The 16251-nt window shown below is 41.9% G+C and overlaps 1 protein-coding gene across 1 annotated transcript in view; it reads left to right on the forward strand.

Moving 5' to 3' along the window:
• The window catches only part of nrg2a (neuregulin 2a), a 75940-nt gene that overhangs the window by 37238 nt on the left and 22451 nt on the right, over positions 1-16251 (forward strand). Inside the window, exon 3 of the mRNA XM_085364479.1 lies at positions 951-1069. Coding sequence (XP_085220605.1) covers positions 951-1069 — 119 coding nt within the window. The remainder of the gene's footprint in view (positions 1-950; positions 1070-16251) is intronic.

The following is a 16251-nucleotide window of genomic DNA, read 5'->3' on the forward strand; positions in this document are numbered from 1 at the left end:
AGCACTAGTCAAGTTGGTTTGGAGGAGTGCAACCGGGGGCTAATGTTTTATGTAAAGCTGAAACATACAGGGTGATGTCGCTGACTTATTCTCAGCTAAACCAGCTAAACCTGATAAAACTGAGGGTGAGCTACGTCTGCAGTAGCTGTTTTCTGTTTCGTCCCTCTTCAAAGAATATATTATTATTATTAGCAATACAAGAGTATGATATAGTGCCCCTCATATATATATCTTTTTTGAAAACCCTACAAATTATAATTTTCTTTGTTTCTGGTTTTCTTTTGCACGCTGTGTAGCCACAGTTTTGTTACTGCCAGCCTTTAGACTATTTTTGTAGATCACACATAAATTAGCTTTTGAACAGATCAAAGGTGTGGAACACTCAGAGTTAAAACTAGCTCTGGGGTTCAGGTCGCCCTGTGGAAAGCTTTACAAATGCCTCTTTCATAACAGCAGTGTGGGGGGTGGGGGAGGATGCTTTATTACCTTGTTGTAAATTAACATCAAAAATACCTGATGGTCTGGGGTTCTTTTGTAATTATGTTTTCTTTTTAATTGATTTAAAACATCATTAGAAAATAAGAAATACCCAAGGAAAGAAAGGAAATATGACAGTTTTCTGTGTCCTTGTCCAGTAATTACTCACCGTGGCTACTGTTGAGCAAAGGTTAAAACTTAAGGAGGCCACGATATAACAATATCGACGTGAAACAAAGCTACAAAACAACACAGCAGCTAGTTCTAACATATTGTTCCACGGTTTCTTATTAAAAACAGTCATCCCACTCTCCAGAGCAAGTAATCATGAATCCTTATTACAGAAGAGCTGGTGCCATGCCCTGTCATGCACCGGCACCCCTCCCTCAGTATTTCCACTTGTTGCCTTCACTTGCTATTTCCTCCCTGCCCTGATTCCCCTGACTCAGCTATGTGAGTGTTGTCACCCACAGGAAAAACTCCAGAGTCCAGATCAGCAGAGCAAAACTGGAGGATTCTGGGAATTACACATGTGTGGTGGAGAACCTGCTGGGAAAGGACAACTCCACTGGCACTGTTAACGTCCAAAGCAGTGAGTACTGACTCCTAAGCAACAGGCAAAGCGGCACAGATGTACTGGCATTGTTGTTGTTGTTATAACTGTTCTCCTGCCAATTGAGAGATCCAAAGGAGCCATTACAAACAGGCATGCAAGAAGAGTAACACGCATGAAGAACAACTGTCCACACATGTGGTTTTGGCCTATTAATCAGTGGAAACAGAATTGCACTTTGGGGTGAATGGAATTTAAATGCAATGTATGGTGTGTTATCTCCTTTCATTCACCATTCTTCGCTTGCAATGCAAAACCCCACAAAACTGTTCTGCACAGTGTCTTTGACCGTCACCGACACGCAGCAAAAGCAGCAGACTACAGATTTAGATCTGAAACATAGCTTGACAGAATATGAGAGTTGTAAAAAGTATCTTCAGTGTGTGTGATAGAATCTAACAGGCTTGTTTAGTAGTGGTAGTGGTGTGTGTGCATTGCAGATTTTTGCAAAGTATTGTATCAGATGAAAGAGTTTTGATAACAGCTGCTTCCATTCAGTGGGTTAGTGAGCTTATGTTTGTTCCTCACAGTATGGGTAGCGAATTTTTAGCTGCTGTGGGGAGCTTGTTTTTTGAGTAGATGAATCGAATACATTTATATATCAAAATATAAGAAAGAAAGAAAGAAAGAAAGAAAGAAAGAAAGAAAGAAAGAGTTTTAAAGACCTTATGTTGCTCTGCATCCTTTCAAGAAAGGACTTGATGTTATCTGGTGCTGGACTGTCAGAGATCTATATGGTTGTCTGGCATGCAAGAGTCAGAAACTGTTGGATGTGCTTGAGGAAATCCAACTTCCTCCACTGAGATCACCCGGCTTTTCTGTTTGTAGACCACTGAGTAATGGCGCAAGACTTTGATACTGTGCAGGCATGAGCATGCGACGTGAATGAAGTCAGCGCAGATAGTGATTGTTTAATCAAACCTCTCGTGCGTGACGGCATATTTTTATTCACGCTATTCCGAGTGAGAGATTTCCTAGTTTACAACATCCACATATTCACTATTTTTGAAGAATGAGTGACTTAAAAAGTAAGGTTCCTCGTGCCACACCAGTGGAGATGTTCTTGTTATTGCTGACCTTCCAACTAGGTGATTTCTGTACTCATCCCACGCTGATGGAGGTGTAAATGGTGGGGAAAAGGAGGGGGATTGGAGTTTATCCATCACACCCTGTCCTTGGGCGCACTCAGGGCACAATAATCACCTCCACCTTCTTGTTTTGCATTTGTCAAGGCCACCTTTTAGAGCTATTGTTTACAGTTAACAGACTTAAGCTGAGCTTCATTATTAGAGCCTTTTCAGATAAAGAAAGGACCCATTGTGTTTGGAAACATGGAGATTCTCAGGGGTTTCAGCATGCAAGTTTGATTTCCAGCAAACAATTGCGCCGAAAAGAAGTCCTCCGTATTGTGTTTAAATGGGGCTTAATATTGTATCTTTAATATTGCATATAAAAGGCTTCATTTGAGATTCACAGACAGATTGTGTGACTCTCACTATATTGCTTGTCATGAGATTTGGCTCTTCTCCAGTGCAGTGATATATTCCTTTGCACTTATGTGCATTTAATATTTAAAGGGTCAGTGATGCAATACATACTGCGCTAACATTTATGAAAAATTAATTCGATAAACAGTAGTCAGTTTAATGGCAAGTAAATAAGAAAGGTCAGATCGTGCTTGAGACCCTAGGAACCCCTGGTGGTAGCACCTGTTTGAGCGAGCTTGCGAACATGTGACTGGCGGCACATGAAACTGTATATGATGACCTTAGCAGACGAAAAGAGCTGGTAATGCAGCAATATCAAAGGTAATATGATATCACAAAGCAATGAACATGTGGGCTGAGATGTACAGTAGCCACAATGGATAAAACATGACCGAACACCCGACAGTTCCAACTTAAAGCTAAGCACGATAGTATCTGCATGTGTCAAAGCTGAGGTTAAAGCATACTTCTTCATTGAATCTCAAGTCATCCTTTTCACAGTTTTGTCGCTCTTTTGTCTTTGTGTAAAAGCATCTTTGTGTTCTCTTTGTGTTGTTATCTGTCGACACTTTGTCATTTCCTTAAATCACTCCTGGATATTCCAACAATGGCATCACTGTATGTCCTTTCATGTGCCACGATCACTAGATGTCTGTCTCTGTGTGTTTTGTTTTTGTGTGTGATTGGGAGTGTGTGTTTGTGTGAATGTGTTTGTTCATGGTTCAATAAAAAAAAAAAAGTCCCATTGTGTTACAACAGCACGTCTCGTTCTGTCGTGCTTCGGGGGAGAAGGCAAGACAGGGCGAATCAGGGGTGATATGTCCATAGGCAGTGGGAGTGCTTAACTGAAAATACATATGGTATTAAAAGGAATTGGAAGCAAGCAGGGCATGTTGCTTTGATTAACATGCTGGTCTTGTGAAAGGCTGATATTAGCAGATGCAGATAAAAAAAAATGATGCATTGCATGTTGCAGGGAGTCTCTGTGAAATGTATTTCCCTCCTCCCCAAAAAATGTACTGTGTGATTTTGATTGAGATGCAGAGAACATGCAATCTGTTTAGACCGAGAGCTGTTTTCATTGTGAGGTCATAAGAGAAATGGCCATTGTGTTAAAGGGCTGCAGTGGAGTATGCTCGCCTGCTGCAGTATGTTGCAGAAGCAGCATGTAGCCGCAGTATTATCTGTGTATGTGTGCCTTCCAGGGAGGGAGAGCGAGGGGAGGGGGTGCAGATGTAGATGGACAGAGTGAGCTAAAGAAGAAGATAGCGTGGATAAAGGAAGGAGGGCGGGTTGTGGGGAGGGGGAGCAAAATGAGGGAATGCATGACAGAAAGCAGACAAAGACATTAGGGTAGAGGGCAAGAGGGAGATACAGCCAGTGGAAAAGAGAGGCAGACAGTGAGGGAGAGAAAAGTATGAAGAGGAAGACATGAGTCCGCTCTGTTGCAGAGGAGGGTTTCACACCCATTTTAGAATGCAGTTACTGCTCTCCAGCTTTTGTCCTGAGCACCTCCGTACTGTACCTGACATCTAAATTCAGGGTGTCTTTCCTCCTTGCCTGTGGTGTGTCTCTAACAGTATCTGGCATGCAAACAAGCCAACACTTCTTGAACTTATTAAGGAGAAGACAGAACGTGAAATCCGTAGAGCATAGATAATAAAGTCAAATAGCAGCTCAGCACGAGAGCGTCATTCGAGCGCTCGCACTTGGATACAGTGTGCGCCGGGCTTTGCCTGCCTGCTTGTCTGTTCTGGTGAACAGACACTTCGGGAAACCAGCACTCAGCTCCACCACATGGTGAACACAGGCCACCACAACCCATCTTTATCTCAGCGGCTCACAGTAACTCCCGCACCTTATTCTTTGCCAGTTGTGTGTTATACATTAATATGTTTTAAAGTAAATGAAAGGACCTTTTCAAACGTTTTCAAAAAGCTTTTGTGGATCACCACAAAGGTTTTAATCGGAAGACGCTACGGTACCACACTTAACAAAACATTTTTTTCAACCCGTCTTTATTGGTACAGTGTTTGACTTGATATGCAAAGTAGCAGGTACAGAAGGAGTGCCAGGATATGACGCATTCCCCTGAGGTGTCGCCAAAGTTAAAAGCTATTGTTCTGTTCAGTTCAAATTATTCTTAGGAGAACCGCTTCCACTTGCCATAGAAGGAAAAAGCAGTCTGTATATATTCCCATATTACACAGAACAGCTGGTCATGACTCATCACAAACCATATCAATATAAGACAAATATAAGACCTGTGTAATCTCGAGTCGAGATGTGGACCATGGCGTAGAAACTGCTGTGAGCAGAACCTTCCCTCAAACTGAACCCCTTTATGCATTTGGAGGCATGCAGCACATTGTGGCTTCACGCCAGCCTTGCAGTTTGCCAATAACATTGATTGATTGGACTTGTGTGGGGATTTTAGTCATGTCTTTTTGTTAGGGCAGCAGAAGAGAAACACACACCGATTAAGTGCCAGTTACTGTACAGTTATTCAGCACAGATGGTCGGAGGTTCTGCTGAGTTGAGTGTTTAAGTTGCTCGTTATCAATGTCTTAAGTCCCATTTAATACTTTCTCCTTCTCTTTGGCTCCGTTTTAGCTTCCTGGGAATTTTGAAACATTAGTTTAATCTGCGGACCAGTTTTTGCATACTTTTGTGAGGCCACATGTTTTATTATTTGTGTTTGCGCCAACTTTGGCTTTCTGACAAAATGCACAACAGTGTGCAGCATATGAGCAACTGTGCACTTCCTGGTGCTTTGGAATATCATGTATCCTTTAAACAGTCTCGGTGACAATTGCTGTCTTTTTGAGCATGATGCTTTCCGCCTTATGCCCAACCCCCAGTGCCAGGGACCATTTGTTGTCCATGTGGTCTGACCTCTACCCTGTAATCAGTTTGGCATGGTGAAACCTGCTGGCATACTGCCGAACAGTGTTGTATATCATCCGCTGTTTTCCATAGGGCCAGCATGAAGGAGCAACACTAGTCAAAGTTTGCTCAGCTCCACGTGGCTTCAGATTAAGGCGTCCCATTATCCTACAGGCTGCTGTGTTGTGATAAGCGCTTGTGAGACAGCCATTTGTGTCTGCAGGCTGCAGGTCACATCCTTGGGGGGTGCTGTGCGCAGCTCCGCTGAGAGAGTGTGTGAGCGTCCAGGAATGTGTTGATGGAAATCACAGCTGAACGTACGATTCCTCCAACCTCAACAGTCCTGCTGAGGCCCACCAGCAACAATTTTGCGCACGCACGCACGCACACACGCATGCACGCACGCATGCACAATGCCCCTCAGCCCCTACCCCTTCCTCAACCCCACACACATATAAATGTGCGTAAATGTTTTGCGTGTTTTCGCTTCTCATTTTGAAATCAAATACTTGCATTCCTGCTGTCAAAAAGAGGGGAAAAAAGCTGTTGGCAATCTCAAATACTCTTAATAACTTAAACAATTGAGCAAGCAAACGAGAACTAAGCTTAAGCTTAATTTACAATTTGTTGCATTGTTAAAGGCTCAAGAACTCGAGCAATTACACCCCAGTCATCCTGCATCTGACCTCAAGTCAGTACAGAAGGCTACATTTACTCCGTCACATTTGCTGTTGCACATAATTCACCTGCAGAAAATATGCTAATATATAAATTATAGATTTGTTGTGATTATATGAAAAAGCTCCTGATTGGTTGTTATTTGAACTTAGCTAAAACGGACAACAAGACCAAATATGGAAAATAAACCGATAGCCCTTATTCACATTCAGTGTTAAAGCTTGGTGATGATACAAAACATTGATCAAAGTCTATCAAAGAGAAAGGTTTACGATGCGTTTAGAAAGCCATTCCTTGGAACCGAAGGCCAAAATTTTCCCGAGTTGTAAAACAACTTTATAAGTTACAGAAGACATGATTAACACAAAGCAATAAACACGAAACCGAGAAAAAAAAGCTTTTTCTGTTTTCTTCCAGTAAGTTAATATGTTCTACGTAAGTGAATCATTACAGTAAGTACCTCTTTGCACTGGATAAACAACAACTTCCTTCACTCCTTCCATGTCTTTCGATGGTCAACTGAGTAAAAGCAAAACTTACTGAATCCTACTACGCAAGCGAAAAGATAAACTCATCTCTAGTGACGCTAAAGGATGTTAGTTGTGGCCTCGGATGAATGTGGAGTATCTGTAAGTCGGTCAATTGTATTGATTGCTGCGGGTAAAGCTACAACCATGTCTGCAGGAAACGGGCCTTCACATCTGCCAAGCTCTCTGTATTTACAGGCCACTGGAGAACAGCTTGTCAGGTTCTGTGGATCAAGCTGCTCGGCTATTAGTCATACCCACTTTTTTAAAACTATCCAGGAGTCCGGGGGTCTGGACAGGCGTGTCTCTGAGGTGGCCATCTGATTGTGCCAGAATCTCCACAATATCAAGATCAGGTCCAGGGCTCTGTACAGCAAAGAGCATGTTGTAATCTAACATATAGCGGCAAACACATTGCCTTATAGAAGACTGCTGTGGTTTTAAAACGCTGCTGAATGTTTGATTTCTTCGATGAACACAAACGGAAGGAAACGATCCTGATCTTGACCATTTGGAAGTAAAACGACAAACTTTCTGAAGTCGTGCTTGCCATTGTCTACAAATTTACAAAAGCCGTTAATCCAGACATATAAAAAGAATTGGGATCTGCATTTCCTCTCTTTCACGTGTTAAGAAACCTGTTTTATCAAATGAAACCAGATTGTTTGTTTTGCTGTCTGACATTACGACTTGACTTATGACAGCTCGAGTGAGTCACTTGTTTTCTTATCGCACTCACAGAATCATCATTTCATCTACGCTGCGGTTTGTTTTTGTTTATTGTTAAAGACTTTTTGTATTAGTGGACAGCATCCGGTGTGGTGAGAAGTTCCAGACTAAGCGGAAGCGTTTACGTCGCGAGAGGATGAACACACTCTGCATCATCTAGTGATCAGAACACAGCTCGTGTTATGAATGGATGAGTGCATACGTACGGCAGTGGAGGACTCGAACGCTGCTTCCAGTAACATCCAAATGAAGCAGAAATCAAAGGGAAAGAATAATTTATCATGACTATCAAGAAAATTCTTGGAAACGATGCCATCATTCTTTTGCTGATCTCTTGGCACCTTCTGCACAACATGCATACCTGAGCCCAACCACAGCAACCACTGTGAGGCACATCTGTAAATACTGCCTCAGATCTTAGAGTATATCGATTTTAACCAATGTTTGGGGGCTTCTCCTGAAGTTAATCTGACAGAAGACAAGTTACGTTTCGCACCTAAAACATAAATCAGCTCCCTAATCTGTCAGTAATTCATTGCTTTTTGACAGGGACTGTGAGTTATTGGCTTTCATATGTACTACGTGCTAATGTCCTGGAGAAGAGGCAGCTGTTGGATCCTAACATCAGAATCTGTGAAAAATGAGTCAAATATGTTAAAGAAAACACTTTCTAAAAGTCCCTCGATGGATTATTATATTTTGCTTGATCTGTCACTTCACTTTAATCCCCTCCGATCCAGGACGATAAGTGGACGTCCTCACTCAGATCTTTGAAAAAACAACTAAGTTATAAAAAATCCAAACACATCAGACTTCTGAGAATGTCCGGTAATCTCACTGTGTTATGCGGGACAGTTAAGCCGTTAGTGTGAATGAGTGAGGATATTGCTATGTGTGAGGAAGGAAGCAGCTGTTACACTTGAAAAGCTGAGTGATGTGAGCAGGTGACACAAGGTTTTCGCTGTGTGCAGGGCTTTGTTAACTCTTCCAGTACCCTGGGACCAAACCTATCTGAGCCTTAATTTGATAGCATAATAAAAGAATCTCTTTCAGCCCTCCTCAGCTGTGCTGGTGGTCTTTTTTCCCCCTGATGGAGACCCCAACTGTGCAGGGTGACTGGGCGCCGTCTTCTTCTTTCTTGACAAATCACTAAGAAGCACCTCGGAGGAGAAGCGATTGTCTAAAAATGATGAATTTCATCATAAGGGCCTGGATGTGCCGACAGAGTAATGACATTAAGTTGCCTTAAGATGTGTTCATTCGCATTAAAACAAAGTCCCTGCTCCTACTCTTACCTGGCATGTTTCAGAATGGGGTCAGACTAATTCAGGGGTGTCTTCTGTTCTCTTTAAAATTCTCTTTGAGTACAAGAGGAACATATATTTACCATTCCGTTGCGTAAAGCTCAGAGTAACAGTACTATAGTTTAGTTGCCACAGCTGTCTTTAATCTTAAACCTCCCATTACTCCATCGTGCTGCTTCCTTTTGTTGGACACTCGGCAACTGTATTCATCGTGTGTGTGTCAGGGTGAGTAAGTTCTTTTACCGGGGACTCTGTATGAGTAGTGGGTACAGCAATAGTGTCATCAGCGTTGAAGCCATTTCCTCCTAAGTGTGTAGGTGTAAACAGAAAATGCCTCTCTTTAGTCAATGACACACTCACAGTGAACTCATCGTTAGTATACAGAGGGCAGCCTAAAACAAAACACACTTGCTGCGTTGCCTGTTTTCAGGACATACAGCAGGTGTGGGTGGTGTGTGTGCATGTGTGTTTATGACCGAAGGAGGGCTGCTGTGTGCTTTCAGGCTTTCGGGGAATAACCGAGGGAAAACCTTTAGTCCTAACAGCTGGCCACTACTGTAGCTGTGAGTACAAGACCCAAATATGGAGCTGTGGTATATGTCTTCTATATCTGGTACAAGGTCGCAAAGGCAGGCCTACCTTGGAAAAGAGGGCCAGCTGTTGAAGGTGAAGGCAAAGGAGCATATGGATATCTCACACTCTGTCCTTTTAAAGCTTTACCTAATGTATTTTTTATAGTTGACATCAGATTGATCATCTGAAATTGTGGCCACTTCCAGCATTTATGACTCATAATAAATATTAGATGGAATTTCTGTTTGTGGAACACGTTTAAGTATATCGATTTGATCGGTGATTATTTTTCATCGAGCGCCTTTCAATCCGCTACTTAAAACTTTATAAACACTTCACAGCAAAATCAGTCTCGCTTCATTACAAATAATTTCATTTGTTTTGTTCTAACATGTTAGCTTCGAGTTGTAAATCTGCTTTTTTTCCCCCAACTTAGCTATCGGAGTCGCTGCCTGTCGGGTTTAAATAAAAGATGTCAGTGACTCTAAAGTGGAGATGCAGTGTGCCCTAAAGCCCTGTGGTGTTTTCTTGTTTGTTTGTTTGTTTGTTTGTTTTTTTGTTACCACAGGTTTTTTCCCCCCGATTTGAATCTTTGTCCACCGAGTCCTCGCTGCAGTAAATTCACAGTGACGCTGAAAGCTTTCTAAAGAGTTAGCCCGTTGCTCTTCCTCACCTTTTGATGCTCATTTGTGACCACTGTAGCCATGGCTACAGGCTGGAAAACTCAAGGATGTGGTAAACAACAGCTTCTCAGCCCAGAGTTGAAAAAGTGAAAGCCACTGGCATCCCCACACTTGGATTGTGAAAGTGTCTCGAACGCCACCCTGACTCTGATCTGAGCTGCCCATGAGAGAATACCTTTGTCCTTAACCGCGGCGCGGAAAACCCCTCGTGCTGCCCTGTTGCCAGCTGCACACACACTGGTGCCCGCCAGTGACCATAACAGCGCCCGTTTGTACACCATTCGCACACCATACCCTGTCTTTCCTAAGAGCTCTTCGCTCCCTCGCAGTGCGTGAGCAGCTGTTGTGCAATCACATACTATGTCGCGCTTTGATTTGACTTCAGCGCTGAGATGATTGAGGCAGGCAAGACCAGGCAAATCAGCTATGTGACTGAAAAATGGTAATAGGAGACAAGAATATAAAAGAAGACACACTGGTTGTGGCAGTGGCAGTCTTGCTGAGAGTGGGTGGTAGATTAATGTTCCTGGCAGGCTCCATTTTGTTCATTTCTAAACATTCCCGTTTCGTACTGAAGGAGTTTGAATTGTGGATAAATTTCCTTTGAAAAAAAGCTTTAAGTGCATCGCCATTCATAATGGGCTCTTTCTTGCGTCTTACCTACAGTAAATAGTAATTTAATTCCTCTTTGGACCTTTGACATGAAATCTCTTGCTTATTTTATACTTTGTGCAAAATGCTGGAAGGCACAGATGCTTGATATTGCCACTGACTGGGTGTGGCCATATTGTATGTGTGGAAGTAGCATGCTTGGTTTTTGTTGGTTTTGGCAAGCTGAAATATTTTCCACCTAATGATCCTGTCAACAAGCCCTCTTTTCTCGTTCTCTGCTCTCATCTTCCCTGCACTACTTCTGTATCCATCGCTCTTTGTCCTTCTCATGTGTCTCTTGTTTTCTTTCATTGCTCCTACATTTGTCTGGGCTTGAGCTCCTGTCAAAATATGTTGTGGCTCCAAAGCTGAGCGTGAAAACACGTATTGTATGCATTTTTTTTTTTTATTTAAATAGACACTTTTTTTATTTTTAATTGCTAACTTTTATAAATATTTGTTCAAGCAGCAGATCTTTATTGTAGCATTTGTGAGGTCCAGACATTTATCTTACTTTCTAGGCTCATTTGTCTCCGGTCGCACCTTCTTTAAAAGTGTAATGCTGCTATTCAGTACAGCCCACAATATAAATAGCTAAACTCTGCAAATATTTTTTCTTCTTCTCCTCATTCATTTTGTTAAACCTCACTGGACATTCTCTGTTGCCACATCAGACACGGCTGTCAACAGCTTTATATTTAACCAAAGCCACACTTCCCAGTTTGCTCCTTTGTACCTCTTCTTATCTGTTTATCTTATTTATCCGTTTTCTTTGGATGAGATCGTCTTTGCAGAAGAGCAGAAAGGAACAAAATGCAGTGCACACATGTGTAGCAAGAATGCTCACAAAATGAACAGGTCTCGAGTATTAAGATAAAAGATCTCGGTTCTAGCTGTAACAGGAGACACGTCAGGCATTCCCTACCAAGAGTTGGGAGGTTAGGGGGCACTCAGTACTTTTTTTTTTCTGGTACATAAAACTGAGTTGTGGAAAAGCCTGTCTGGGTGGCAGAGCTATTGCAGAGACCACCCTCTTTACGTCTCTGCTGAAGGGTCTGTACATTTGCATTTATCACTCTCTCTTCTGATTTTTATGGTCTGGCTCGAAGGTTTCCTCCCTCTTTAGATTGTGATGAAGATTTACATTATTTGGATTTATATTTAGGTTGTTACGTTTGCAATGATAACACGCTCGTCCATTGTAATGGTTGTTAAGCTGCAGAAAATTAGTGGTTTTTGCACCTTCACCTCCTTTATTTGCGTTGCTTTGCTGCAGAAATGTCAGAGATGAATCTCCGCACCTGTTCTTGCTCAATGACATATTTCCAAATAGGCTAGATAATTTATACTGCTCATCTTGATAACACTTTTTTTAAGAGTGAAAACAAGAAATTCATAACCAAGTCCAGATGGATCTGGTCTTGTCTTTTTCCCTGCACTGAATCTGATTCTGTCTCGCATTTTTAGAGGCCTTACTGTTCATCTACAGTGCTGAGGTGAAAAAGATTAGGCTAAGCTGAAGTAAATTATCAGCATTCGCCATAAATTGCAGGGACGTGTGTGTAACTTCACCGCGGGCCTGTTGAAAATGTATTTCATTACACAATTCAGTGTTTTGGGGCCGGGCTGTGAGGTGCAGCGCAGGGCTAGGATTCAGTATGAGCGCATTTCTGCTTGCTGCATATGCACAGGGTGCCTCGAGAGGACAAAACTGTGCAAAAGGGACCTCTCTTTTCATTTTTACGATTTTCCTTGAATCCTTTGGAGAGCGTGGAAAGACAGGCATGTTTATGAAGGTTTCCAGATGGTCCGCCTTGCACCCCCAGCTTTTCTTTTCAGTTCTTGAGCCATGAAGGATTAATCAAAGTCAGTGGTAAGGGCTGATGGCTAAACACTGTGGCTCTCACTAACCCAGAGGAAACCTCTGTTCAACTTACTTCAAGTCAAATTCAGCCCCTGGGCTACAGTACTGAGGAAAGTTGAAACCCAAGGTTAAAAACCAAGCACGCTTAACGAAACCTTGGCTACACGAGTGCAGATAAACAAACTCTGCCCCCAATTCTGTTTAGCGGAGCAGCTGATGTCCTCCTCAGGTTAAAGGAATCTGTATTGCGTCCAGCAAGGAGTCAGCCTTAATGAATACACCTGAACTCTGGTCCCCTTTGAGAGGCGGGGAGGGGGATTGCGTAGCGTGACTGGAGACAGACAATACCATATGGCACGAAAGGCAAGAAAATGCAGCAGAACAAACTCATGAACTTTGAGTCATTTGGACTTTGGTATTTATGGATTCTCTGTAGAGATTAATTATCCGAGTTCCCTTTTGTTCTGTTTTTAGTCAAATGCATTTCAGCGATTCAGTGCTTTATCCTGCACAAGAAGGCTAAAAAGGATTTCTGATTGCTGTGATCAGACAAAGTTTTTGCCTTTTTAGAAACCATTTTTAGCTTCATCACTATCTCCTGACAGATGCAGATGAAAGCGGCGAGCTGAAAAAAAGGACGACAGCTCGAAACAAGAAAAGCCAAAAATAAATAAATAAGATAAAATCACAAAATCTGAGTTATAACAAAACTGTTCATTTCTGGATAAGACGACTCTATTTTTGTTAATAGAGCTACCCGCTGTTGTGCTTCTGTTAATTATCACTTCAGACACTGGAGAAAACAACCCTTCAGTTGACAGGAATAACTGGAGCTTGTGGAACAGAGGGGCTTTTTATTTATTTATTATTTTTGTTAGTAGTTAATGAAACAGATTGCTTGAGTAACACCGTGTCTTTCTATAAAAAAAAAAATACAAAAATATATTACTGATGTCAATTTTCTTTAATAAGCACATGCAAAGGCACTAGCACTCTAACCCAGCTGAACAGCTGCGCTGCATGGCAGTGATGAACACATACAGCCTTCGTGACACATGTTATTATTCCAAATGTCAACAAAAATTGCAGTGGTTTGTTCGCCGCAGTCGCGCTCGATGATTAGAGGTGAGTCCACCGCAGATCATCCTTTGTCATTCGGTGCTGTTCGCACACCATAAAACTGTAACCTGAACCCATGTAATTATCACTGAATATGTGCAAGATTGTGAGGATCATTTTTAGTCCACACAAACAGAACGCTCTTCAGAGGTCAGAGAGATGAATGATGCAAAACTGATGTGATTTATTGCAACTAAACAATGAAACCCTCAGAAAAAAAGGAGAAGAACAAAAGCCAGTGAGGATTATGAAGCATTTCAGTCCTTTTAGATACAGCGACTGAGATAAGACTGTACTCCATACGTCTTATCTCAGGATGACAGTATGCAACAGTAATTAAATCTGTTATGAGTCCATAAACATAAAGATCAAGCTTTGAATTATTGCTTTCTAGTTGGTGGTCTGACCAGTTATCCAGTCCATTCATCTTTTCTGCTTATCCCATTCTGGGTCACAGTGGGTTTGGAGCCTATTCCAGCTGTCGCAGGGTGAGAGGTGGGGTACACCCTGTACGGGTTGCCAGTCTGTTGCAGAGCTGTCGTATAGAGACAGACAGCAATTCACATTCAGATTCACACCAGCAGCCATTCTGCAATCCCCAATTAACGTTTTGATGCATGCTCTATTGGAATCACCAATCATCCTAACTGCATGCATGTCTTTGGACTGTTTGAGCAAGCCAGAGTATGCGGAGAGAAACCGTGCGAGCACAGGGAGAGCATGGAAACTCGGATTCAAACCAGGACCACTGCTCCACTGTGCTGGCCCCAACTGACTCGGGGGGAAAAAAAGGCTTTTCTGCGTGATATTGTTAAGTAGTAAAAGAAAAAGATTATCTTCTCATATCAAAGGAAACCATTTGGAGCGTTTGCAGTTGTATTGCAGTTCTTTGAAGAATAACTCAGTCTGTTACCAGACCAGTTATCTCCTCTCATTTACAGAAATGTATTCCTAAAAAGTCAAAAACGTTGTACTTATGCTAACTATATTTCAGTAGTACAGCGATTTCAAACACTTTTTTTTCTTTAATCTGCATCACACACCCTTAAATGAGATGTTCTCTGTTGTTTAAATGTGTATCTCTAACCAAGTCAATAAATTGTTAGGTCTTGTCATGAGTTTTAATCTCATGTAAACATGTGGTGCAGCCTGAGTAAACACTCTATTGGCTGAAGTAGATCTTAGAAAGAAAACATTGCTCTTGTTTCATCTCTGGAACCGAGTCTGCATGTACCATTTCCTTGTATGGGTTTCCCATTAAGTCAGATAACCATCACCTGCAATATTTTTGTGGTAGTCTTTTTATTTTTTTTTCCCCCCTCATTTTATTTTCCCTGCTGCACTTGATGTACGTCCTTCCTGAAATTGTGGCGTTGGCGTGACGTGACCCGAGCCTTTTCTTGTAAACATATCGAGGTGGAGCAGACAACGAGACTGCTTCAAAGGCGTGTGTGTGCGCCCGCGTGCGTGTGACTGGATGGTCGTTTACTGTATTAATGCAATGTTTCTTCATAGTAGAGTGCCGAAAGTTTTATTTGTTATAGGAACATTTAAATCATGTGTTTCCAACTCTGGGAGGAAGGTCAAAAACATTTCAACTACAGCATATTTAAGTCTTCACCCTTCATCTGTACCATACCTTAAATGTTATGAATATGAATATAGATATTGCAGGAATATAAATATATATACAATTTTATATATGTTATATAAACTAAAGAGCTTGGAAAGAAAAAGTGACTGGGCTTCTTTAAGTTTCTTGAAGACGTTTCACGTCTCATCTAAAAGGCTTCTTCAGTTCTAAAGCTAAATATTGGAGAGTCCCAAGTATTTAAGCCCTAGTGGGAGTTGTCCCTTAAGAGGGTCGTTATCCACTATTGTTCATGTTCCTCATCACATGAGCCAAGGTGTGAAAAAGGGAGTGGGTCATTATCATCAGAGGTTTCGGGTGAAACCATGGAGAGCCTTACCTACTGAGATCAACTGACACAAGATGTGAGTGGGTGTTAAAAACTGGATTGTGAGCGGCAGATGGTGTTGTAAACCTCCACCTCTGTTCTTCTTTCACTTCTCTTTCAAACCGCCCGTCTTCTCTGTCCAAAACATTAGTATCCTCGAAAGAGTGACCTTTATCCTTTAGATGCAGGTGTACAGCTGAGTCTTGTCCCGTCGAGGTGGCTCTTCTATGTTGTGCCATGCATTTATGACGTGGCTGTTTGGTCTCTCCAACGTAGAGGTCTGAGCATTTCTCACTGCACTTCACAGCATATAGTATGTTGTTTAGTTTGTGTTTGGGAGTTATGTCTTTGGGATGAACCAGTTTTTGTCTGAGCTGTGGCTGGTTGTTTCTCTGATAAACCTGCTACATAAAGGATGACAAATTGGTGTCTGACCTTCTTTACTGTGCATCTCTGCAAATTTGATGAAAGCCCAGTTGGGATAACTACATGTTTTAAGAGTTTTCTTTACATGTGTGTGTTCCTTTTCTTGATTACTCCAAGTTTTTGTTCCAGAGGGTGATTGGAGTTAAAGAGTAGGTACTGGTCCATGTGTGTGGGCTTCTGGTAAACCTCAGTGTTAAGGTTTCCATTTTCCTCAATGCTCACAGCACAGTCCAGAAATGGCTGTTATCCTTTGTATCTTCTCTTTTGAACTTTATG

The sequence above is a fragment of the Diplotaxodon limnothrissa genome, linkage group LG10 (genome assembly GCF_057381915.1).
Source record: "Diplotaxodon limnothrissa isolate DT_005_m linkage group LG10, D_limnothrissa_male_GT1.1, whole genome shotgun sequence".
NCBI lineage: Eukaryota > Metazoa > Chordata > Actinopteri > Cichliformes > Cichlidae > Diplotaxodon > Diplotaxodon limnothrissa.